This window comes from Chrysochloris asiatica, unplaced genomic scaffold, assembly GCF_000296735.1.
Source record: "Chrysochloris asiatica unplaced genomic scaffold, ChrAsi1.0 scaffold00004, whole genome shotgun sequence".
Lineage (NCBI taxonomy): Eukaryota > Metazoa > Chordata > Mammalia > Afrosoricida > Chrysochloridae > Chrysochloris > Chrysochloris asiatica.
This window is the reverse complement of record NW_006408522.1, coordinates 23,612,178-23,640,177: the sequence shown is the minus strand read 5'-3', so window position 1 is coordinate 23,640,177 and position 28,000 is coordinate 23,612,178. Positions and strand designations below refer to the sequence as shown.

At 39.1% G+C, this 28,000-nt stretch overlaps 1 protein-coding gene and 1 pseudogene across 2 annotated transcripts in view; both read left to right on the top strand.

Annotated features, from left to right (window-relative positions):
- The window catches only part of LOC102813077 (very long-chain acyl-CoA synthetase-like), a 67,265-nt gene that overhangs the window by 12,250 nt on the left and 27,015 nt on the right, over positions 1–28,000 (top strand). Inside the window, exons 2-5 of one of the 2 annotated variants that reach the window (XM_006831663.1) lie at positions 2,987–3,196; positions 3,859–4,017; positions 15,149–15,273; positions 22,902–23,096. In XM_006831663.1, the coding sequence (XP_006831726.1) occupies positions 2,987–3,196; positions 3,859–4,017; positions 15,149–15,273; positions 22,902–23,096 (689 nt within the window). The remainder of the gene's footprint in view (positions 1–2,986; positions 3,197–3,858; positions 4,018–15,148; positions 15,274–22,901; positions 23,097–28,000) is intronic. The other variant, XM_006831664.1, reaches the window with a different exon arrangement.
- LOC102812693 lies at positions 19,465–20,077 on the top strand (annotated as a pseudogene).

The following is a 28,000-nucleotide window of genomic DNA, read 5'->3' as shown; positions in this document are numbered from 1 at the left end:
TGGCCCAGGATCGAGCATTGTTTCGTTCTGCTGTGCATGGGGTCACTATGAGTCGGTTCCGACTCGATGGCACCTGACAACAACAACATATGTCTGGTTGGAGTCATCAGGTGGTACAAATGGCTAATGTGTTCAGCTGCTAACCAAAAAATGGTTAATGTGCTCAGCAGTCCTAGTCCACTCATGTAAGCCTCAGACAAAGGCCTGGTGATCTTCTGTGGAAAAATCAGTCACTGAAATCCCTGAGGAGCTCAGTTCTGCTCTGACACACACGGGGTTGAGATGAATTGGAGTTGACCCCATAGCAACTGATTTATGTATCTGACTGGATGCCACAGTTACCTTTGGTGAGCAGACTTCACAGTAAGAATTACAAAAAAGTCATCTGTGAGGTAGAAAATAAGTAGGCCTGAATACATGTGTATCAGACTTAAGAAAGAAAAGACATTAAACATAAAATAACTGATCAGCAGCATTCATAGCCAGAATTTTTGTTCAATTGTCAGTTATCACAGCAGCATATTTGGGTTAAGGGAAGAAAGGCTGCCACAGTGAGTCCTACAATGGTCAGTGACTCACTGGAACCTGAAGCCAATGCTCAAATGACAAAATCTACAAAATGGCCCAGAGGAGATGGAGGGAACTTGGACTGTGCAATGACTACCTCTTCACATGGAAGAACTTCTGTGAAAGGTCAGGGATCATAAATTAAATGAAACATGAGTGAAGTCAATGATGCCTGATGCTAACTAAGTTGATTGAACTGAAATCCACCATGACACCTGCTTAGTTACAATTCCTTTTATTTTTAATAATAACCAAAACCTAGTGTCATTGCTTTGATTCCAACTCATAGCGACTTTCTAGGGCAGAGCAAACTGCCTCACACTGTTTCCAAAGCTGTAATCTCTCCAGAAACAGACAGCCACAACTGTTCCCTACAGAGTGGCTAGTGGGTTCAAACTATTGACCTTTCAGTTAGCAGCTAAGCACTTATTACTGCTACTATTAATTTTATGGTGAATAATGGAGTACATTTTCTTTTTTTTCAATTACAGAAAAAACTCAAATCACCTTTGACCCTTCATTTTCCTGTCATTAAGACAATTAATAAGTCTAGTGGTGTATGTACTCCACAGTGTAAGACCAGCATTCTTTAAACCAGCAGCTATAATAGCTTCTTTCTTTGCTTCTCCCACCTTAATTCATAAGATATTTCCTGCATATATTATTTCCATTATAAATATGTGTTGAGCTTTAGCTGGGGATGGAAGTGCAAAGATGATTAAGTTATGACCCCTTAATTGCAAAGATCAAGTAGGGATTAGAAAGAAGTGAACCATAGTCACACTGTGTAATACATGTCCTGAGGGAGATAACGTACAGGCAACTATTGGATCCTGGGAAGGGAGCATCTAACTTTTCAGGGAAAGAAAAAGTGACAGAAGCATCAACTGGGCTGAATCCTGAAAAATGAGCAGGAGTTTTATAGATGCAAAAGAGGATGGAAAAGCATTCTAATCTGGAAAGCAAGTAATGAATTGTAAAAGTTTGGGGACATTCAGAGGCTTCATGTACATCAATGTGGTTAGAGTAAAGGGTTCAAGAAAAAGAGATGAAACCAGAGAGGTCGTCAGAGTTTAGACTCCAAAGGTCCCTATATGTCACCTAAGGAGAGTGGATTCTTCCCAAGGGATGAGTATCCATTGAAGGATTTTAAATGGCGTGGTAATAAGAAGTCAGGAAGCAATAGTTGTTGTTAAGTGCCGACGAGTAGATTCCAACTTATAGCAGCCCTGTACAAGTACTGAGGCTATCTTTGACCACAATCTTTGTGGACATAGAAATCCTCCTCTTTGTACCATGGACCAGCTGGTAAGCTTGAACCACTGATCTTGCTGTTCACTGTGCAGCGCTTATTCTACAGAGCCAATGAGCTTCACAGGCACAAGTAAGGCTGAATAAATTGAGGTAGAGAGACATGAGAGATTAGTTTGGAGTTTGTTTTAGTGATTCAGGTGAGAAACAATGAGGACTTGAAAGCAGTGCAAAGACACTGGATACTACCACTCAAGTTTCTACAGCACTGATATTTTTGGTAGGTTTTCAGAAGTACAAGAGGGCTAGAGATCAATTCGTTCTGAATAGAAGAATGGGAGGAGAAAAGAGAGGTTTCTGGGAGGGTGGGGGATGAAAAGCCTGATATGAGAAGGATTGAAAAAAGAATTGAGACAAATGGTTCATTAAAGAAAGACCGCTAACTAAAAGGTCCAGGGTTGGGCAGGAGGAGGAACTGTTCAAGAAAGGAAATATGATTATAGTATGTTACTGGATTCTGAATGGTATTTGCATAATCAGAATATTGTCAATTACGATTTTTATTTTTTAGCCTCTAAAGACAACCTATGGACAAAGCTAAGAAGACAGAGTTATAGTCACAGAAAAAAACATGAACATTATTATCCCAAAAAGTACAAAAACAAAGCAAAGTTGGAAATGTGTTGTTGCCGCTAAGTGCTTATCCAGTCAGTTCCAACTCACAGGGTTTCGGAGGAGTGGATGGTGGGTTTGCATTACCAACCCTGAGGTTAGCAGTCCAGTGTTTATCTTGCAGTGCCACACCAGGACACCTAAAAGGACTTGAGCTACAGTTATTTGCTGTATTCAGTGTATAGTGATTATTTAAACATCATCTTTCAATGAGCATTACTTAACATTACCTGTATATGGCCCTACCCACACTCCCAGCAAAATCCACCCCATCACAACACTCCCGGTCTCTTTTGCCCTGCATTACTTTTTCTATCTTCCATAGTTCTTAATGGCCCATGTTTTAAAAAGTGCCTAATTATAAGCATCATTTTTCATGTCCACACATTTTAGCAAAAACTATACTGAAAGCAAAAATGACAATGAAGCTTGTTGAACTATTGGAACCCTAAAGGACTAATTTAGTTTGTATATTTTTTTTTCTTATTAAATTAAGAGCTACAAGCAGCTGTAGAAGAGGTGCTGCCGAGTCTGAAAAAAGATGGCGTGTCCGTCTATTATGTGAGCAGAACTTCTAACACGGATGGGATTGGCTCTTTACTGGACAAGGTGGATCAAGTGTCAACTGAACCTACCCCAGAGTCTTGGAGGTCTGAAGTCACATTTTCCTCTCCTGCCCTATACATTTATACCTCAGGAACCACAGGTAAAAATACAGAGAGGATCTCAATTAAAGGAACCAGTTCAGAAGGAGTTAAATGTTAGGTTAGATTTTCAAGCGTTCACTCTCTTTGGTAAAACTTAATCAGATAACTAATACTTTGGGGAATTTGACCCTTTGCCTGTAAAATTGATCTTATTTCATAGAATATGATCCTATTTGTGTTTCTTCAGGTTATGCATGCCTTTCCCCTGTTGGCATAGAACAGATAAAGAAATTAACCAAGAACTCCAAAATATAACTAAGAGAGTGGATGAAATTTAACTTCTAACAAATTCTAAAGAATTATTAGAATTCTTGTTGGAATGTTTGCTAGAATTCTTTAGAATTTAGAATTTTCTGTTACAATTTTAGAAAACAATTGTTGTAGTTAGATCTAGAGTTGATATATAATGTATGTTGCTGTTTTTAAATGCCGTTGAGTAGGTTCTGACTCACAGAAACCCTGTGTACTGTTTCTGCTAGTGGGTTTGAACACTGACTTTATAGTTAGAAGACCAGTGCTTATCCTATAGTGCCACACCAGGAGTCCATATATAACATAAAATCAAGTATAAATGGACAGCAGAGAAGACTGTAGGACAGTACTGGGTTTATATTTATATAAATCTTATCTCATTCATGGATTCACTTGTGTCTTTGCAAAGGTCTCCCCAAAGCAGCCTTAATCACCCACCAACGCCTATGGTTTGGAATCAGTTTTTCTATAGCAGTTGGAATTAAGGAAGATGATGTCATTTATACCACTCTGCCCATGTACCACATAGCTGCACTTGCACTTGGAGTCTGTGGATCTATCATGAAAGGTAATTTTTTCTTTCAACAAAAACTGGTACACATTCATATATTGACATCTGTTAATAAGGCAAATACAAAATTTTACTACTTTGCTGAATATCTTTCCGTTTCTCAAGACTGATTGTAAGACACCCATATTTGTGCTCATTACAAAGAAAGGTGGCCAATGGAATGCAGAAATCATAAAACAATATTTTTAATATTTACCTGAAATAAAAATAACATTTCCCTGAAGATAATTCAGAAACAGTTGTAGTAGTGCATTGACTGCCAGAAATGTAAAATGGATTCAAAAGAGGACATGGAACTAGGGATATCATTGCTAATGTCAGATAGATCTTGGATGAAAGCAGAGAATACCATAAAGATGTTTACTTGAGCTTTATTGACTATGTAAATATATTTACCTGTGTGGGTCATAACAAATTAAGGATAATATTTCAAAGAATGAGAATTCCAGAATATTTATCTAATAGTGCTCATGAGGAATCTGTATATAGACCAAAAGGTAATCATTAAATCAGCAAGAAAAGTGTGTATCAGCATTGTATATGTTCACCATACTTACTCAATCAGTATGCTAAGCAAATAATCTGAGAGCTGGATTATATGAAGAATAACATGACATCTGAATTGGAGGAAGATTCAGATGACACAGCTGGAAGTGAAGAGGACTTGAAATACTTATGAAAATCAAAGGCAGGGAATTTTCAGTCTTCAGTATGGATTGCACCTCAATGTAAAGAAAACAAAAATCTTCACAACTAGACCAGTAGATAACATCATGATGAATGGAAAAAAAATTGAAACTGTCAATGACTTCATTTTGCATGATTCCACAATCAATGTTCATGGAAGCAGCAGTCAAGAGATCAAATGACATATTACATTAGGGAAATCTGCTGAAAAAGACCCCTTTAAAGTGCTGAAGAACAAGGATGCCACTTTGAGGGCTAAGGTACACCTGAACCAAGCCATGGTATTTTCAGTTGTCTATGTGGGTTAATGCGCCAAACTGCAAAGTCATTTGAACTGCAAGGTTGGAAGTTCAAGCTCAACAGCTGCTCCTCGGAAATGCTATACAGGGTCAGCATGAGTCAGACCTGACTCGACAGCACATAACAAGAATAACAGTATTCATGTGAAAGTTGGGCAGTGAACAAAGAAAATCATAGAAGAATCAGTGCACTTGAATTACGATGTTGGAGAAGAATATTGAAAGTACCATGAACTAGAGGCAGGGCTTGATGGCAGATTGGGGAGAAATGCAGTGAGGATCTCCATCAGCAATAACACAGAACACAAAATGAAGCAGGTTCAGGGGATGGTCCCAGAACTCTGAACCACATATTTAAAAAAAAAAAAAAAAAATTAGAAAGTTTGAAGGCTTACAGCCAGTGGAATTTGTAACAGAAACAAGAAATCTAATAATTTAGAATCCACTGGCCTCAACAGCTCCCAGAGTGGCCATCTTGGGTGGGACAGAGTGAGGGAAGGATCAGAGCCACCGTGGGCTAATACCTGATGGATCCTCAGAGATAAAGGTGTGGACATTTTTTTTTTCTGTATCTGTCCATTGGTCTCTTGCTATCTGCGCACTTCCATTCTGGTGACCAGAGGGTGTACCTGAGTGAGACGACACAGCCCCCCACCTTTGGAGGGTTCTACTACACATGCGCACAGATCTCCTCAAAATTTAAAGGAACCATTGCCACTTAAAACCAAATGGAGTACCTATACAAAGAAAATTACAAAACACTACTACAAGAAACCTAAAGACACCTACAAAAATGGAAGAATGTACCATGCTCCTGGATAGGAAGACTTAACATTGTGAAAATGTCAATACTGCCCAAAGCAACTTTCACATATAATGCAAGTCCAATCCAGATTCCACCAACATTCTTCAAAGAGATGGAAAAAACTATTACAAACTTTATATGGAAAGCAAAGAGACTCAGGATAAGCAAAGCACTGCTTAAGAAGAATAAGGTTGGAAACCTCTCACTCCGTGACTTCAAAATTTATTACACAGCTACAGTGGTCAAAACAGTTTAATACTGGTACACAGGGTAGACAAGGATGGGCAACTTGGACATTGGCTACCCAAAATGGGGGGGGGGGTCTACAAAGGCAAGAAGTGACTGGCTTACAAGCTCTCAAGAGGGAGCCTAGATCCAGAGGGTGTGGAGAAAGGTAGAATCTCCACTGAGTAGTATCCAATCTATCTGGGCAGGGCTGGTGAAAGGAGATGGGCATAGGTCCCTTGTGGTACAATGGTGAATAATTGTTATCAAGACTGACTGTGAGGGTTGGAAATGTAAAAGGGGACATTTTGTAGCAAAAGAAGAGGATTGATTGACTTTGCAGTCTAGGAGCAGAGGTCCCTGGAACCATCAAGGGAGAAGATCACAGTGCGAGACACTATCAAGGGAAGCAGTGACACCAGAGATGGAGATAGAGATGATGACATGGAGAGATGGAGTGGCTGGGTACTCTAGACCCAGAGAGGGAGAGGGGCTGTGTGCTGATGACCGGGGATCAGGCTTGCCGGGTATACCCTTTGGACAATGCATGGAGGGGATTGTAACAATAGCAATGAAATGATATACGATAGGAAATGAACGTAAAGCTGGTGTTCTCCCATGTAAACTATCACATAATTCACAATAAAGCATTAAAAAAAGGGGGGGGGGGAGCTCAAAATGGTCACAGCCAGCCTTGAACTGTTTATCACTAGGAAAACAGCCTGAACTGTGGTTGTGAGCAGGAGAGATACAAACTAAGAAGGAAACTGGCTGAAATTTTAATCCTAAATTACATCATAACGACCAATACTAGCATCTTGAAATTTCTCAGCAGCCTTGAAGGCAAGAAGCCAAGAAAGAGGGGCATTAAAATCATCTCATATTTGGCTACAGAAATTTTTTTTTTCTTCTCTCTTTTCTGCAATTATAGACTACAGTATCCAATCTGTCTTTTTTGCTGTTACTGTTTTGTTTTTCTGATCCCCTCTTTACTTTAGGGGGCTCTTTCTCTCCTTACATTACCCAAGTAGAGACAGCAATTGTGATCATACAGTCAAACTACAATCACACCCTGTAAAATCCCATCATCCAGGCAAGAACCAATACCAGCTGCCCTACACCAGCTAGGTAGCCAACACGGCTGACAGTTACTCTTAGTTGAGTAATAAAAAGAGTAAAAAGTGAAGCCCATCTCCTGATCACATCTACCTGGGGGCAATCAGAAAGCATAATACAATACCAAAACATACACTTATCTAAGTATTAAGGCCACAGATAACTACAGAATATGCCCAAGAAACAGAAACAGATAACTATATCAGCACATGTCCAGAAACAAGATAAAGTGACTGAGACAAATGAGCTGAAGCTAGACCTAGACTCCATATTGGAAGGAGGGCAGGCTGAGAAGTAATTCAGAAAAATGATTATAAAATGTATCAAAACACTTTACAATGGAGTTGAGAAAAATAAGGGAGAAGTCAGGAAAGCACTACAGGAACAATCAAATAAGATAAATACAGCATTGGAAACAATTCAAAACCCACAAAAAGATGTCCAAATGATTCATAATAGAATATCAGAAATAGACAATGCACTGAAAGGGCAGAGTAGAACTGGAGAGATGGAAGCCAGAACTAGTGAGCTGGAAGACAAATCTCTCAATACTACTAAAATAGAAGAACAAGCAGAAAAAATCAATAAAAAATCAGAAGAAGGTGTAAGATTCATGTTGGACAATATGAACAGGAATAACTTAAGAAGTATCGGCATTTCGGAACAGAAAGAATCACACAAGTCCACAGAAGAGATAGTTGAAGAGCTTCTGGAAGAAAATTCTCCTAATATCCTGAAAAGCGAAAGATAAGCTCAAGAAGCTCAACAAGAAGGATAGACCCCAAAAGAAAATCACCAAGACATATATTAATCAAGCTCTCCAAAATTAAATATAAAGAAAGAATCTAAAAGCAGCTAGGGAAAAGAGAAGTGTTACCTACAAAGGCAAGCAAATCAGATTAAGATCTCTCAGCAGGAACCAGGCAAGAAGGCAATGGGGATACATATATAAAGCCTGAAAGAAAAAAAAACAAAACTGCCAATCAAGAATACCCAGCAAAGATGTCAATCAAAAACAATGGAAAAATCAAAACATTCCAGGATAAACAGAAGCCAAGGGATTTTGTCAAAGCCAACCTTGCTCTGCAAAGCATCCTAAATGGAGTTCTGTGGACTGAGAACCAACAATAACCAACAACAAAAAGAGACTAACTATATGACAGGACCACCCAGAAGTCAATTAACAAATGGAAGAGTCAAGAACAGATCAAAACTATAAGAACGAATTCAGAGTATCTGGGAGGTCAGTCTATGATCAAAGTAATTGCAATGTGAAAGAAGGTAAACACATAGGAACAGAGATCCAGGTGGTGAGAAGGTCAGGTAGATTACAGGATAAAATAGACTGTCATAAATGGAGGGAAAAGTTGATAGAATATAAGGTAACCTCAAAGAAAATTAATACTTCACAACATACCAAGAAAATGAAAATCCAAGAACATGGAAACATTAAAACTATGAAGAAACTGACAAGAAAGAACACCAAAAAACATAAACTCAGTACAGGAAGACATGCAGAACAAAGAAACCATCAGCACCACAAAAAAAAAAAAAAAAAAACCATAGTGACAGCAATTAATCCATAGCTCTGGTAGCGTAGTGGTTACGAATCGGACTACGAACTGCAAGGTCAGCAGTTCGAAACTACCAGCTGCTCAGCAGGAGAAAGATGAGGCGTTCTGCTCCCGTAAAGATTAACAGCCTCAGAAACCCTGTGCAGGGTCGCTATGAGTCGGAACCGACTCCACGGCACATAACAACAACAACAACATCGATAATTACACTGAATGTATATGGATTAAATGCACCGGTTAAGAGAAGGATCGTGGTAGAATGGATAAGAAAACAAGATACTTTAATATGCTCTGTTCAAGAGACACACCTTACACACAAAGACAGAAACAGACTAAAAGTCAAAGGATGGAAGAAAATATTCCAAGCTAATTGCAATAAAAAGCAAGCAGGAGTGGCAATACTAATCTGTTAATAAAATAAACTTTAAGGCAAAAACCAGCATAATAGATAATGATGGACATTATCTCATGATTAAAGGCACCACTGAACAAGATGACATAACCATAATAAATATCTATGTGCCCAATGAAAGAACTCCAAAATATATAAAGCAAACTCTAATAGATTTGAAGAAAGAAATAGACAAATCTACAATAATAGTGGATGATTTTAATGCACCACTTTTGAAAATGGATAGAAGAACCCGAAAGAAATTCAACAAGGACACAGAGGAACTAAACAACTCAATTAGCCAACTTGACTTCATAAATGTGTACAGAGCTTTCAACCCAACAACAGCACAATACACATTCTTTTCCAGTGCACATGGAACATTCTCCAGACTAGACCATGTGTTAGGTTACAAAACTAGCCTCCATAAATTTACAGACATCAAAATACTACAAATCATCTTTTCAGACCACAATGCTATAAAATTAGAAATCAACAGTAGGAAGACCAAGGAAATCAAGTCAAATACATGCAAACTGAATAACATCCTGCTGGAAAGGTACTGGGTAGTAGAAGAAATAAAATGTAAATTCACAAAGTTCCTAGAAACAAATGAAAACGAAAACACAACATACCATAATCTTTGGGACACAGCAAAAGCAGTGCTGAGAGGACAGTTTATTGCAATAAATGCACACATCTAAAAAGAAGAAAGAACCAAAATCAACACATTAACACAACATCTCCAACAACTTGAAACAGACCAGTAAAGTAAACCTACATCAACAGAAGAAAGGAAATAATAAAGATTAGAGCAGAAATAAATGAATTATATAACAGAAAAACTATAGAAAGGATCAACAGGACAAGAAGCTTGTTCCTTAAAAGAATTAATAATATCAACAAACCATTGGCAAACCTAACAAAAGAAAAGAGGGAGACGATACAAATAACACGCATAAGAAACCACGTGGGTGATGTCACAACAGAACCAATAGAAATAAAAAGGATAATAACAGAATATTATGAAGAGTTGTACTCCAGTAAGTTTGGAAACCTAGAGGAGACAGATACATTTTAGAAAAGCATAACCCTACCTAAACTTACACAGAGTAAAGTAGAAAATTTGAACAGACCTATAACAAAGGAAGAAATTGACCAGGTCATCAAAAAAATCCCAACCAAAAAAAGTCCAGATCCAGATGGCTTCACTGGTGAGTTTACATCACTAAGAAAGAAATTATAGACCAATATCCCCCATGAAAATAGATGAAAAAATTCTCAACAAAATTATAGCCAACAGAATTCCATAATACATCAAAAAAAAATAATACATTATGATCAAGTGGGATTCATATCAGGGATGCAAGGATGGTTCAACATTAGAAAAACAATCAATATAATCCACCATATAAATAAGAAAAAGGAAAATCACCACATGATCATATCGATTGATGCGGAAAAGGCATTTGACAAAGTCCAACATCCATTCCTGATAAAAACACTCAGCAAAGAAGGAATTGAAGGGAAATTCCTCAACATAATTAAGAGCATATATACAAAACCAACAGCCAACATTATTCTCAATGGAGAGAAACTGAAAGTCTTCCCCTTGCAAACAGGTACCAGAAAGAATGCCCTTTGCACTCGTATTCAATATTGTTTTGGAAGTCTTGGCCAAAGCTATAAGGCAAGATTGTTGTTGTTGTTGTTGTTGTTGTTGTTATGTGCCGTGGAGTCGGTTCCAACCCATAGTGACCCTGTACAGGGTTTCCGAGGCTGTAAATCTTTACGGGAGCAGAAAGCCTCATCTTTCTCCCGCGGAGCAGCTGGTAGTTCTGAACTGCTGACCTTGCGGCCCGCAGCCCGATTCGTAACCACTACGCTACCAGGGAAATTAAAAGCATCCAAATTGGTAAAGAGGAAGTAGAACTCTCTCTATTTGCAGATGATATGATACTATACATAGAAAACCCCAAAGACTCAGTGAAAAAACTACTGGAACTCATTGTAAGATTCAGCAAAGTGGCAATCTACAAGATGAACATACAAAAATCAGTTGGATTCCTCTATACTGATAATGACAACACTAAAAAGGAAATTAGGAAAGCAATACCATTTACAATAGCCACCCAAAGGATAAAATATTTAGGAATAAATGCAACCAGAGAAACAAAGGACCTATACAAAGAAAACTACAAAACACTACTACAAGAAACCAAAAAAAGACTTACAAAAATGGAAGAATATGCCATGCTCCTGGATAGGAAGACTTAACATTGTGAAAATGTCAATACTGCCCAAAGCAATCTACATATATAACACAATCCCAATCCAGATTTCAACGACATTCTTTAGAGAGATGGAAAAACAATTACAAACTTTATATGGAAAGGAAAGAGGCCCAAGGTAAGCAAAGCACTGCTTAAAAGAAATCACTCCCTGATTTCAAAATTTACTACATGACTACAGTGGTCAAAACAGCCTGGTACTGGTACAATGAAAGATATACAGGTCAATGGAACATAATTGAGAATCCAGAAATTAACCCATCCACATACAGCCAACTGATTTTTGACAAAGGGCCAAAGTACATTGAGTGGGGAAGACATAGCCTCTTCAACAGATGGTGCTGGCAGAATGGGAAATCAATATGCAAAAGATTGAAACAAGACCTTAACCTCCTGCCATATACAAAAACCAGCTCAGCATGGATTAAAGACTTACAAAGGTCATCAATGAAAAAATAGGGACAAATTTAAGGGCTCTAAACCAGGGCACATACAGACTACACCAAACGTTGTAAAAATTACACAAACAAAGAAGTCAAAATAGATGATTGGGACATTCTAAAAATTAGAAACTTATGTGTGTCAAAGGATTTCACCAAAAGAGTAAAACGGAAGCCCAGAGAATGGGAAAAAAAGTCTTTTGCAATGACATACCAGACAAGGGACTAATTTCTAAAATCTATAGGAAACTACATCTCTACAAGAAAAAGACAATTTAAAAATGGCGCAGGACTTAAACAGACACTTCAACAAGGAAGACATTCCGGCTGCCAACAAACATATGAAGAAATGTACACGATCATTACCCATTGTTGCTGTTGTTGTTGTTGTTAGGTGCCATCAAGTTGGTACCAACCCATAACAACCTTATGCACAGCAGAACGAAACACTGCTCGATCCTAGGCCAACCTCACTATCATTGCCATGCTTGAGTCCATCGATGCTGCTACTTGGCCAATCCATCTCATTGGGGTCTTCCTCTTTTTCTCTGACCTTCCACCTTACCAAACATGATATTCTTCGCCAGTGACTGGTCCTTCCTGACAATATGTCTGAAGTATGTGAGATGAAGTTTGGCCATCTTGGCCTCCAAGGAGCACTCTGGGTGCACTTCTTCCAAAATGGATCTATTGGTTCTTTTGGCAGCCCATGGCACTTTCAATATTCTCCTCCAACACTATAACTCAAAAGCATCAATTCTATGGTCTCAAAACAACAGTGAAATATTATCTCACACCAGCAATAACAGAGAAGTTCAAAAACGCAGAGGACAATAAATGCTGGCTAGGATGTGGAGAGACTGGGACCTCCTACAATGCTGATGGAAATGCAAAATGGTCCAATCATTCTGGAAAACAGTATCGCGCTTCCTCAGAAAGTTAGAAATAGAAATTCTATATGATCCAGCAATTCCTCTACTTGGTATATATCCACAAGAAATATGAACCAGGACATTAGTAGGTCTATGCTCACCAATGTTCATAACAGCACTATTCACAATAGCAAAAAATGGAAATAGCCTAAGTGCCCATCAGTGGAAGAATGGATAAACAAACTTTGGTACATACACACAATGGAATATTATGCTGCCTTGAAAAATAACAAGGAAGTTGTAAACCATCACATAACATAGATGAACCTTGAGGGCATAATGCTGAGTGAAATTAGTCAGTCACAAAAGGACAAATATTCCATAAGGCCATTATTGTAAAAGCTTAAGAAAATATACCCATACTAAAAGGGAGAGAAAAAAAATATTTGTTGGTGACTGGTGGGGGTGAGGTGGGGTGGGTTTGGGGGAGGTGGAAGGAGGCAACAGTAAAGCACAGGGTAGGGGGTAGACACATCATAGTTTGGATGGTTGGGAGGGCAATATACAAGAAGGTGGAGGGCATGGAAGAACAAGGTAGATAGGGGAACACTGAGACAGGTGTGAATGGGCTAAATGGGACAGAGGTAAACAGTGATGCATGCCCAACCTTGGAACAACAGGGCTCAGTGATATAGGGATCTAGGCATAATTTGAAGAGGGGAAATAATACTAAGATGCTTGACTGTCTTATGAATATTGGTTTCCCTTCCCTATTATTGTAAAATAAACACTTGAGTGAGATAGAAAGGGATGTTGGGAAACATGATTACAGAAAACTTGTAAGCCTGTCTTCAGACTATAACTAATTGGAATACCTAAAAGGGGTTCTAGAACTTGCCCAGTGAAATAGGCCTCTTGCAGAGCCTTTGCAGTGTATAGGAACTTAGGTGGCATCCCAAGCCCCATCCAGAACCTTCTGAGTTGGGACATTCCCAGCAGAAAGGATAAGCAGACCAGCCTGGAACAGCTAAAGTGACAGAATATACATCCTCACAGAAAGATCATGAGGAAAATCCCAACACTAAAATTTGCAATAATAACTCGTCTGACCTAGACTATATGGCTTGATAATCAGAATTCTACTAAAGGATTTTTTTTTTAATTTGATAAAGGAAATGAGGATAAATTGCTACAATTTGATGAACTTGACCTATGCTCATGGAGGTAGTCGCTCAAAATACTAACAGAGAGGGAAAGAGTTTTCACATCAAGTATCAATGCTATCCCCTCTGTATACAAGGTAGACAGGAATGGGCAACTTAGAAACTTAGACATTGGTTATCTAAAATGAGGGGGTGATAAAGGCACAAAGTGACTGGATTACAAGGTTTGAGCAGGGAGTTATTTTAAGAGTATGTGAGGGAAGATAGGGTCCTCACTGAATAGTTCTCACCTTGTCTAGATGGGTCTGGTCAAAACAGATGGGGATGAGATTCTTACGATTCAATAGTAATTGTTTTCATGACTAATGCGACCATCACAATTGCAAAGGTAGGAGTTTCATAACAAAAATGGGGGAGTAGTTAATCTTATGGTCCTGATACAGAGAACCCTAGGACCATCAAGGAAGAAGAGCACAAGCGGAATGAGGGGCCTTATCCAGAGAAGCAGTGACATCAGAGCTGGAGGCAGAGATAGGGACATGGAGAGAGGGAGCAGCGGAGGACTCTAGATTCATGGGAAGAGAGAGACTGAAAGCTGGTGGCCAGGAGGCAAACTTGCAGAATGTGTCCTTTGGTGGTTTAAATTACTATATATGCCTGAGTGTTAATTAAAATAAAATAAAATAAAATAAAATAATAAAATAAAATAAAATAAAATAAAATAAAAATAAAGCTAAAATGAATAACAAGAAATACTGTTAACTGATGGTACATGGAGAGGATTATAATCATTAATGAAACAAAGTATATGATTTGTTGAATGTGAAACTGATGATCTGCCCTGTAAACTTTTACTCAATTCACAATAAAAACTTTAAAAAAGAAAGAAAGAAAGAAAGTACCATGAACTGCCAGAATAACAAACAAATTGTCTTAGTAGAAGTACTGCCAGAATACTCCTTAGAAACAACAATGGTAAGACTTTGTCTCTTGTACTTTGGACATGTTGTCAGAAGGTTCAAGTCCCCAGAGAAGGACATCATGCTTGGTAAAGTGGAGGGTACGTGAAAAAGAGGAAGACCCCCAATGAGGTGAATTGACATAGTAGCAGCAACAATGGGCTCAAACATAGCAACAGTTGTGAGGATGCCACAGAACCTGACAGTGTCTCCTGGTGTGCATTGGGTCACTATGAATCCAAACCACTACATGGGATTTCTGTAACACTACTTTATTTAAACTTTCTATGACTTCTCTGTTTGTAGGTGCTACTCTTGCTTTACGGACCAAATTTTCAGCCAGCCAGTTTTGGGATGACTGCAGAAAATACAATGTCACTGTCATTCAGTATATTGGTGAACTGCTTCGGTATTTATGCAACACTCCCCAGGTAGTATTCTCCGTGTTTCAATAGCTTGTTCAAATGGAGAACGTGGGAATTTGAGTCTCTTTGGGTTATGCTTGGCGTCAGTTGATTTGTATGAATCCATTTGGGGTTAAGCTAAAATTGTCTTTCAAAGTAAAGTGCTTTGCACTCTTGGACTGTTTTCACATGTTTCTCTACCTTTCTTCCACTTCCTTCTCTGCCTGCTAAAAACTTGCCAACGTCCTATTGAAATGATACCTCATATATTAAACCTATTTGAGTCTCTCCAACAAGAGCCATTCCCTTGCCTTATTTTATTTATGCCTATCTGTGGCCTTTGTCCTACTGTAAGTGTCTGACTTCATGTCTCCCATCTTCCCCAGACCGTAAAGCCTTTGAAAATAGCAACTACATTATGTCTTCTTTCTCTCTTATACAAAGACACGGAGTGAACTTTTGCTTAATGTTATTTAATAAATGTGTCTCTATGTGGTCTTAAAATCAATCAAGTACTTCACAAAGTTTGGAACAGACTCCAGGGTTTTTCAGTTCACCTTTTTAGCAGACATCAGATATTGTTATGGGCTTGTTCACAAGAACTCTTCCATAAGAGATCTGATTAACTGCTCAAGACTAGATCAGGGTTTCTCAACAGTGGCTCTGCTAACATTTAGGTCCATTAAATTCATGGCTGTGTTCATTGTAGAATGTGTAGCAGCGTCCTTGGTCTCTATCTATGAAATAGCAATCATAGTCCTACCCACGTGTGACCACTACAATGTGACCACCACAGTGTCTCCGTTAGACATTGCCAACTGTCCATGAAGGCAACATTCCCCCCAGTTGAGAACTTCCACACTAGATAATACAGTAAACTCCCCAGATCTTAACTGGTTTAATCCATTTCATCAATATAAGAAAACAAACTGAAAAGATCGCTAAGTTGATAAATTAGTATTTATAAGCACTTGTTATGGTGAAGTCCTGGTGTGGCACTGTGAGTTAATGTGCTCGATTGCAAAGTGGGTTTGAATTGCAAGATCAGCAGGTCAAGCTCACCAACTGCTCCGTGAAAACCTCTTACAGGGTCACTATGGATCAGAACTTACTCAAAGGCACTTCACAACAACAAGCACCTGTTATGTTCAACTTGGGCATCCCTGGGTGGCAAAAATGGTTAAGAAATTAACTGCTAGTCAAATGTTACAGTCATGGGCCCCTTAATATTCGGGTTCTTGCTAGTCACCCTGGAAAGAATTTGAAATGACAGCATTGGCAGTTGAGCAGAACTTTATTTGCTATTGATCAAACACAAAAATGGAGAAAGCGGGAGACCAGAATCTCACCAGGACTGCCTCCCACATGCTCAAAGCTAAGTCGTTATATATTTTGATTTATGCTAACATTGGAGGGAGGTTTCTTAAGAAAAGAGGAGGATTTCAAAAAAACTAGGAGGGGTTAAGTGAGGTGTAGGCTGGGGGTTGGCACCCACCATTTTTCTTCTAGATGGAACCAGCAACTAGGGTATCTGGGACTCTTGGCATTGCTTATTGTGGGATGGTCTAGATTCTTGTAGTATCTTTGGCCTTTGCCTATGAGGGTCTGGTTTTCTGTCAAACTGGTCATGGTGTTAGATGATCAGTTATCTTTGGAACACAGTATGGGATGAATACTGTAATTATCTTGTCTAGTCCAGTAAGCAGGATACTAAGCCTTGTGATCATCAATAAGTTTTTATGGTTTGGGCTTATTTTTCTTAAAGCCTCCAGGTATCTTACTGACACCGCTGAATTTGTTACCGAACTAAAGGCATCCTTGAATCTGAGTAGGAATTCTATGACCTAGCTGGTTGGCTTCACTATGAGGTTCAAGTCCATCCAGAAGCTCCTCAGAAGAAAGTTCAGACAATCTACTTATTTTAAAAAGTTATTGTAAAAATGGAATTAAAAAGTTATGGAATTTTTTTTTTCCAGAAACTCTGGGTAGGGGCCCAGCAATCTGTATTTATATGTTTATTTGCTGGTTTTGTTTTCATAACTATTTTTAAGAACACAATGCGGTCTATTTTCTGTCAATGTTTACTTTTGTTCTTCCTTATTTATTTTACCTGCCTTCCCCATGTCTACCCTCTAGCAAGGGAATGATTCTCCCTTTACTTCCACCCCTGACAACTATTGTAGAAAATGTCTTTTAGCATGAAAACCTTTTCTTGGCTTTTTACAATAGTGTCTCATACAATATTTGTCCTTCTGTGATTGACTAATTTCACTCAGTATAATGTCCTCCAGGTTCATCCATGTTATGGAATGCTTCCTAGATTCATCATTATTCTTCAACATAAATAATAGAAATTTTTCCTCAACTTTTTGAAGCCCCCTTGTATGAAGCCTGTCTCCCTAGTTAAATGAAAGTTCCATTTGATCAGGGGCTGTGTTCAGTACCACTTCCCCAACCCCGAGAACCATTTTTGGCACATCACAGGCTCTTGACAAATTTTGCTGAGTGGACAAACTTCTACAGTCTTGCCACTGAAAACTGTGTAATTAAGCTAAGGGAGGTAAATTTTTTGTTCTTGGCACATGTTATTCTGAGTTTTTTGGCAGACATCACAGATTTATGACAAAAGGTCATACTTAGCTATAAGGCAGTGTAGGAACCTTTTTCACAGCAATTCCTCTTGATGTCATTATTGAATTCTCTTCACATGAGTATTCCACCTGGTCCTTAAGATTGCATGCCTCTTTATTAAGCCTCAGAAATTCATATGGGGCCCATATCTTATAGGTCTCCTTCTCCCCCCATCAGTTAGAAATCTCCTGGGGAGCTCATGTTGTTTCTGTAAATTCTAGGGGACCACCTTTGAATTTGAAAAAACAAACATGTTTGTGCCTAGCTTTCTTCAGGTTCACATACTCAGGCACACACAGACATTTAGACCTTTTTTCTCTCTATGTAGTCCCCAAGAGATGCTGGCAAACAAAGACACATTCAGAGTTTGATATCCTCAAAATATTTTTTTGTGTTAAAACTGAAGCCTTGAATTAATTCAAGAAAATACCACAATATTTGATTGCTCTGTGATTTAATAAACTTACAAATTGAGGCAACCAGTTTCTTAAGAAGGAAATCTGGTAGAGTAATGGGTAATGATTTGGACTGTTAACCACAAGGTAGGCAGTTTGAATCTACCAGTCCTTCTGCAGGAAAAAGATGAGGCTTTCCACTCTTGTAAAGATTCACAGTTTCAGAAACCCTATGCCTGGTAGCTATGAATTGGAACTGACTCCATGGCACATTGCCACCACCACCAGTGTCTTGCAAGAGGAAGCCACTTTCAGGGAATGGAGATTTCACAGAGACTTAAATCACTTCTGGTAAATTAATACAAGTTTCTACAATTGAAGTACTGAATGGTTATTGAGTTAGCATTGGAAAGTAACTCCTGAACTATGAGAACTCTTGAAATTAAAATTAAAGAAGCCCACAGTAGTTTTCATTAAGTAATGAGATAATGGGCTTGTTATTGACGATTTTCTTAGAGCTGGGGGGAAAAGAAAAAAAAAAACAAGTTTAGGCTCTTGGGCAGAAAAGTAAATACATTGATTTAACAAAACATTTTTTTTCTCAATTGTTTGATATTGACTTCATAGATGACTCCTGATCTAAAAGTAGATTTTGCATTCCTGTTTGACCTTGCTCTCCATACATGAAGAAAGTAAAACGGTCATTAAAAGGCCAATGTGGAAATCAGAAGAAATCTGAAACTTGCTCTTGAGCGTAAAGAAAATGGAAGAAGTGATGACTGAATTTGTCAAAAGGCAGCTGCAGAAGACCTTGTCAAGTATTATAATGAAATGTTTAAAGAGTGAATTAGAAAACTAAAAGGAAAGAGCATACTAAGTATTTCTGAAGCTGAAGGATTAAGGAGAAAATTCAAGCCCTGATATGCAATTCTGAAAGATTCTATATGCAAAGTATTGAACCATTCCATATGCATCAAAAGAAGATGGAAGGAATATACAGAGTCAATATACCAAAAAGAATTGACCAATGTTCAACTATTTTGAGAGGTGGTATATGATCAAGAACTAATGACATTGAAGGAAAAAGTCCAAGCTGCACTGCAGGCATTGACAAAAAAACAAGGTACAGCGTTTGCTTCCTGGCTAGTGACCTGACTAGTGATTTTGGTACTGCAACTGCTGATAACTGAAGATGTCTTCAGGAACTGCAAACATTGGGCAACCCTGCACCCAACTTCAAAGCTACAGCTGTTATGCCAAATGGTCAGTTCAAAGATATAAGCTTGTCTGACTACAAAGGAATTCTTTTTTTTTTTTTTTTTGCATTCTTTTTTTATCCCCTTGACTTTACTTTTGTGTGCCCCACTAAAATCATTGCTTTTAGTGCCAAGGCAAAAGAATTTAAGAAACTCAACTGCCAAGTGATTGGAGCTTCTGTGGATTCTCACATCTGTCATCTGACTTGGATCAACACACCCAAGAAACAAGGAGGACTGGGACCCATGAATATTCCTTTGGTATCAGATCCCAAGCACACAATTGTTCAAGACTATTGAGTCTTAAAGGCGGATGAAGGCATCTCATTGAGAAGACTCTTCATCACTGATGATAAAAGGATCTTTTGACAGATCACTGTAAATGACCTCCCTGTTGGCCACTCTGTGGTTGAGACCCTACGACTAGTTCAGGCCTTTCAGTTCACAGATAAACATGGGGAAGTGTGGCCAGCTGGCCGCAAGCCTGGCAGTGATCCCATCAAGCCTGATGTCCAAGAGAGCCAAGAGTACTTCTCTAAGCAGAAGTGAGCGCCGGGCCACTTTAATGCCAGGTGGCAGTGAGCAGCCTTGAGAAGAAAACAAACCTCTTTTGTAATTTGTTTATGCTTCTAACACAAAGCCTTAGATTTGGTTGAGACATGGTATGATAAGACAGAGCTTTCCTACAGAAGATGAGTGGCCATCCTTTCTTTTAACCCTGGTGACAATGGCCTTAAGTTGTACTGTGGGACTGGTCAGCTGATGTATATCATGTATCAGTAGTACAGTATGAGCCCATTCATCTTTTGCAGTTTCTATTTAACTTGACCGGAGGGAAGGGGAAAGGCACCAGTAAATTGACTGAATACAAATTGAAATGTTCAACAAACTGATGCAGCACTGGAGGCACTCTTTCATCTATGCCAAGAAATTTGAAAGACAGCTACCTGGGCAACCAATTGGAACAGACCCATTTTTGCACCCATTCAAAAGAAAGATGGTGCAATGGAATGTGGAAATCATCAAACCATATCATTAATATCACATGCAAGTAAAATTTTTCTGAAGAGAATCCAAAAACAATTGCAACAATACACTGACAGGGAGCTGCCAGTAATGCAAGTTAGATTCAGAAGAGAACATGGAAAGAAGGATTTCATTGCTGGTGTTAGATGGATCTTAGCTGAAACCAGAGAACACCAGAAAGATGTTTATTTGTGCTTTATTGACTTTGCAAAGGCACTCAACTGGGTGGCTCATAACAAACTAGATAATATTGTGAAGAATGGGAAAATTCTAGAATGCTTAGTTGTCCACATGATGTACATAGACCAAGAAGCAGGTGTTCAAAAATAACAAGGAATATCTAGTGGTTTTAAGTCAGGTATGGATCCCTTCTCCATACTTATTCAATCTATTTGCTGAGCAAATAATCCAAGAAACTGGATTACTTGAAGAAGAACATAGCATCAGGATTGGAGGAAGACTCATAAAAACCTATGATATTCAGATGATACAACCTTTCTTGCAAAGAGGACTTGAAATACTTACTAATGAAGACCAAAGACTACTACTTCCATTTGGATTGCACCTCAGAGGTGTAATGTAAAGGAAACAAAAATCCTCACAACTGGACCAATAAATAACATTAGGATGAAAAAAGACAGATGTTGTCAAATATTTCATTTTGGTTGGATCCACATTCAATGTTCATGGAAGCAGCAGTTAAGAAATCAAACCATGTATTGCATTAGGCAAGTCTGCTGGAAAAGGGCCTCTTAAGTGTTGAAGAGCAAAGATGTCCCTTTGAAGACTAATGTGTGCCTAAGCCAATAGATGGTATTTTCAGTTGCCTCATATGCATGTGAAAGTTGAACAGTGAGTAAGGAAGACAGTAGAAGAATCAATGCATCTGAATTGTGGTGTTGGTAAAGAATGTTGAAAGTACCATGAGCTCCCAGAAGAACAAACAAGAACAACCAGTCTGCTCCTTGGAAGTGAGGATGCTGAAACTCTTTTTTATACTTTGGACATGTTGTCAGGAGGTACAATTCCCTGATATGTATCATGTATCAGTAGTGCAGTATGAGCCCGCTGATCTTTTGTAGATTTTATTAAACTTGACCGGAGGAAAAAATCAAGGAGCCAGGAATTGACCGAATACAAATTGAAGGACATCATGCTTGGTAAGGAGTCCTGGTGTGGTGCTGTGGGTTAATGCACCAGACTGCAAAGCCATTTGAACTGCAAGGTTGGTGGTTCAAGCTCACCACCTCCTCCTTGGAAACCCTATACAGGGTCGCTATGGGTGGGAATTGACTCGACGCACTTAACAACAACAACAACATGCTTGGTAAAGTGAACAGTCAACTAAAAATAGGAAGACCCCAGCCCCAAGAAAGATGATTTGACATGGCGTCTGTAACAAGGGTTTCAAACATTACAATTGTGAGGATGGCACAGAACAAGCAGTTTTTATTCTTCTGTGCATAGAGTCGCTATGAGGTAGAAACAAATCAATGATACCTAATAATAACAATTTAAGAGATAATAGTAGAATGAAACACAACTTGGTCCTAGCCTCACCTTCATTTCTGACACAAGCTCTCCTTTCTATACTACACTCAAAACATATTGTTTTTGTAATTTTTATTTATGGTAAAGCATATTCCTCCCAGGCTACCTGAGGAAACAGGGAACCAGCTTCAGCCCTCTCTTTCCCTTGCCCTTGTGTTAGATTTATTGTCTTGATTCAGCTTCTGACTTATCTTGTAACCTCTGAGTCCATCTGTTACATAGAGAGATGATCAAGATTCTCACTGGTTTCTCTAGGCCCGACATTACTAATCTGTAATGATTTTATGGAAAATGGTTCTTTCGCGCAAGTTGGGCTATGTCCCTAGTTATCTTCATTGTTGTCTTGTGAAAATGGTTGTTTTCAGTTGAAGCAATACTACCCAGAGTCCTATAGGCAATAGATTGGATCAGGTCTTTCCTATGAGGCTCTGACTTTCTGGAACTACACTGAGATTCACTAACCCTTCAAGAAATTGATTAACATATTCTTCTAACTTAAGATAGGATGTGGGTGAAATGGTGACATCAGCTACTTTACCTGTTGCTGACCTTGTCCCTTAAAAATCAAAATAGGAAAATCTAGGCTTTAAGGACATTAAATCAGAGTTCTAGCTGTCAGACCACACTATGTATGAGTGTGAGTGGGTTGTGGGTGCTGAGTATCTATGTGAGTGGCAGAAAAGGCATGCACTAAGGTGAATTTGTAACCAATGTAAATATGGGAAACTATAAAAGCAATGATTAACATATAAATAAAGACTTATAATTTCAATCTTCTTCTTTCCCCTTACTACAGAAACCAAATGATCATGATCATAAAGTGAGGATGGCAGTCGGAAATGGATTGCGAAGAGATGTTTGGAAAGAATTTATCAAGAGATTTGGGGACATTCATATCTATGAGTGCTATGGTGCCACGGAAGGAAATGCTGGATTTGTGAATTACACAAGAAAAATCGGTGCTGTCGGAAGAGAAAACTACCTACATAAGGTAAAACCCAAAGCAAAAGTAAACCTATTGCCATCAAGTCAATTCTGACTCATACTGACCATTTACAGGGTTTCCAGGGCTGTAAATCTTTATGGGAGCAGAAAGCCTCATGTTTCTCCTGAAGAGTAGCTGGTGGGTTTAAATTTTGACTTTGCTGTTAACAGTCTAGTGCTGCTTCAACCAAGTAGGAACCATGTCTGACTTCCCCTGACTCCACAAGAGGGAAAGAGAATCAAACTCAAATCAGCCCAAGACTGGTCCCTATGAAGTGAAGGTCAGACATGCCTCCACCCTACAACCTTCTTTGTCCTATTCTGATGCCAACCGTCCCTCGCACAGAAATCTCTCCTTACATGTGGGTTCGATAATCTATTGCAATGGCCACACAGAACTCATAACAATACTCATGATTATGGGATTTAGTAGGGAAGTGAAAAGGGTACTACTCAGGATCAAAAATTAAATCAGGACACAGCAGTTCTCCCGTTAGGAATGCCTCTTCTCTGCCATACTGCAGACATGCCTCGCTCTTGTCTTCAGTTTCTCAGCCACGTGGCCCCATGGCCTCTGCCATGCTTGAGCAAATGTTACAAAGCTCGTCTCTGAATACCCAAAGGACACATTATGCAAGCCAGTCTCCTGGCCATAGGAACTCAGCTTCACTCAGAACATGGCCCTAGAGCCCGCAGCTGATCTGTCTCTCCATGCCACCATCTCTGCCATCGCCTCTGCTGTCACTGCTTTTGTAGGTAGGGATCTCACACTCTACTTATGTTCTTACCTCATGATGGTCCTGTGGTAATCTGTTTCTGCTTCTGAGACGGCCCTTTTAAACCTAGCTGGATAGCAAAACCAACCAATCTCAGCTTAGAGTCCTGTAAACCTTATTTCCATGGTCCTACCCAGTCACTTGGTAGGAATTAAGAAGACTTTGGATAGAAAATCCATATCAATGAAATTCAAGGTAGCACAAGTGCTTATCCTACAGCACCAACAGGGTTCCTACAGAGGATCAGTACAATGGAAAATGAAAGGATTTCTATAGCCAGTTTTCATAATGCAGACCTTTCTTAAAATCTACTTCATGATGATATCATTGTCAGAATTTCTTGCAGCATCTGAGCCGTGGTTCCTCCATCTAACATTGTCTCTGGATGTATAACCAAGAGAAGTTGTATTCACTTTCTGTAACAATGATCTCAAAAACCCAGGGACCTCCACTTTAAACATCTCAATTAGTTTGTGTTCATCACAATGCATTATGATTTTGCCATCTGCAAATTATGTGATGTTTTTTTCATGTCATTTGTACTTGGAGATGATAAAAACATCCACCAGTCAGTTGTCTGTGGTAGTTTGCTGTTGTTGTGAAGCTAGAAGATAGGCCACTGGTATTTCAAATGCTATCAGGTAATTAAATGGCTCTTTCTCTCATTAGGCTATGTGCCCATTTTTCTTCCTTGTTGTCAAGTGAAAATAGTGGACTTTTTCCTGGTGGACAGGCTTCATCCAAACTAAGAAAGACTATAAAGAAGGAAAGGCAGACTACTTCTGAAGGTTTAGCCAGGAAAACCTTTGAAAAAGTGGAACATTGTCAGATATAGTACCAGAAGATGAGAACATTATGAATAGTACCAGAATATTATCAGTTATAATCCCAGAAGATGAGCACCTAGATTGGAAGGCACTCAAAATATGACTGGGAACAGCTGCCTCCTCAAATAGAGATGATCATAATAACAAGATTGTAGTAAATGGAGTACCTGAATTGGCTGATGGGGCACAATTCAAAATGAAGAGAAATGGCTTCAAACATCCATTAAGGATTGCAGCATGAAATGTACTAATTACGAATCTATAAAAAAAATAAGAAGTTGTCAAAAATGAAATGTAATGCATAATGATCAATATCCTAGGCATTAATGAGCTGAGATGGATTGATACTGGCCATTTTTAATCAGATAATCGTATGGTTTACTACGCCTTGAAAGGCAAAGTGAAGAGGAATGACATCATATTCATTGTCAAAAAGAAATTTCAAGGTCTATCTTGAAGTTCAGTGCTATCTGAAATAGTTTAATATTTATATGATTAAAAGGAAAACCAGTTATAACTGCTATTATTCAGATTTACACACCAATCACTAAGCCCAGTGATGGTAAAATGGAAGAAGTCTAACAAATTCTTCAGTCTGAAATTGATCAAAGATGCAATCAAGATGTATTGATGATTACTGGTGAACATTGGAAACAAAGAGGAAGGATCAGTAGTTGGAAAATATGACCTTGGTTATAGAAATGAAGCTGGAGATTGCATGATAGAATTGTGGAAGACAAAAGATTTATTCATTTCAAATACCTTTTTAAACTACATAAAAGATGACAATACATGTGGAGCTCATCAGATGGAAAACACAGGAATCAAGTTGGCTACATTACTGGGAAAAAACAGTGGTAAAGCTCAATATCATCAGTGATGACCAGGCCAGGGGCACCTGTGGAGCAGATCTTTGGTTATTCGTATGCAAGTTAAGTCTAAAGATGAAGAAAATTAAAATTAAGTCCACAAGAGTCAAAATATGACCTTAAACATATCCTACCCGAATTTTGAAACCAAACCAAGAACAGAATCGATGCATTAGACACTCATAAACAGAAGACCAGAAGATTTGTGGGATGACATCTAGAATATCATACAGGAAGAAAGCAAAAGGACATTAAGAAGACAAGCAAGAAGGTAAAGACTAAAATGGATGTCAGAAGAGACTCTGAAACTTGCTCTCCAGCATAGAGACGATAACGTAAATGAAAGAAATGAGGAGGTAAAAAAGCTAAATAGAAATTTTCAAAGGGCAGTTCAAGGAGACAAAGTCAAGTATTATAATGAAATGTGAATAGACCTGGAGTTAGAAAACCAAAAAAGAACATACTCTGCATTTCTCAATCTGACAGAACTGAAGAAAAAATTCAAGCTTTGACTTTCAATACTGAAGGGTTCTAAAGCACTGGACTGTGAAACCAAAAGGTCTGAGATTTGAGGCAGCCTGCCACTCAACGGGAGAAAGATGAGGCTTTCTGCTTCCATGAATATTAAAAGCCTTGGAAGCATTTATAAAGGGTCACTATAAGCTGTAGCTGACTCGATGGTACGTAACAACAAAAACAACAACAATGGGCAAAATAGTGAATGATGCAGAAAACATCAAAAGAAGATGGAAGAAGGCGGGAAATAATGTTAAGATGCTTGGATGTCTTTTGAATTTTGGTTTTCCTTGCACACCATTATAAAATAGGGGAGAGATAGGAATAGCCAGAAGTATCACCATAGAAAGCTTATAAGTCCATCTTTTGCCTATAACTGAATGGAATACCTAAAGTGGGGCTACAACTTGCCCAGTGAAGGAGGCTTCCTGCAGAGCCTCTGCATTGCATAAGACTACAGGTGGAATCCTGAACCCCATCCAGAATCTTCTGAGATGGGAAATTTCCACTTGAAAGGACAAGCAGACCAACCTGGAGGCAGCTAAAACAGAAGATACTTCTTGAAAGCAAAATTGACAAGACAAATACAAAACAATATTGGCAGTCCAACTGACTACTACAAGAACAAGCAAGTTGCTCACTCAGGAGACATCAAGGCAAGTAGTCGGGTCCCCTCAGGGCAAACCCCCTTCCAAGACTAAGACTCAAGGGGAATACACAAGCAGACATGCGCTCTGACTGGTGACCACGTTGGTCACCAATAAAGGTAAGTGAGGGAAAAACAACAATGAAGCTGTGAAGTAAGTTCTACCACATTCAATAGACTCCTGTGAATCCAGGTGGAGATCTGGTTGGCCAGCAGTACGGCAAGACCTGGGGACTCCTGGGCCCAGAGTCAATGACGTAGCCACAGAGGACTAGAGTGGAGAGTGAAGTGTCCAGCTGATAAGAAGTGAGGGCATATGCACAAGAACACCCACACTTGCAGATAATACCCGCTTGACCTGGCTCCAATGGCTGGATGATCAGAGCTCAACTAGAAGAAGAAAGAAGAGGGGGAAAAAAGAGTAATCTGATACAATTTGATGAACTTGACCAACTAATGGATTCAGTAGCTCAAAAGAGGAAACAAATCTTTACAGCGAGGATCATTCCCACTCCCTAGATACACAGAGTAAGTAGACAGGGATGGGCAACTTGGACATTGGCTACCAAAAATGGGGAACTACAAAGGCAAGAAGTGACTGGCTTACATGCTCTCAAGAGAGAACCTAGATCCAGAGGGTGCAGAGGAAGGTAGACACTCCACTGAGTAGCATCCAATCTGTCTGGGTAGGGCTGATGAAAGAAGATGGGGATAGGACTTTTGTGGTACAATAGTGAATAATTGCTAGCAGGACTTGGAAATGTAAAGGTAGAGGTTTTGTAGCAAAAGGAGGGGAGTGATTGACTTTGTAGTCCAGGAGCGGAGGTCCCTGGGACCATCAAGGGAGAAGAGTGGAGTGCGGGACCCTACCCAGAGAAACAATGATGCCAGAGATGAAGGCAGAGTCGATGACATGGAGAGATGAAGCGGCTGGGGACTCTAGACCCAGAGAGCGAGAGGAGCTGTGTGCTGATGACAGAAGGGCAGGCTTGCAGGGTGTATCCTTTAGTTGTTTGATAATGCAGGGAGGGGATTGTAACCATGGCAATGAATGTTAAGCTAATGTTCTCCCATGTAAACTATCACATAATTCACACACAAAAAAATTTTTTTAAAAAAAGAAGATGGGGAGAACAAACAAGATGGCGGATCGGGTGGACGTATAGCAGAGAGCTCCGCCAACAACAACACAGAATACCCGACCAAGCAGGCTCAGGGGATGGTCCCAGAACTCTGAACCACATATAAAGGAATACTTAGAAGGTTGGAAGGCTCAC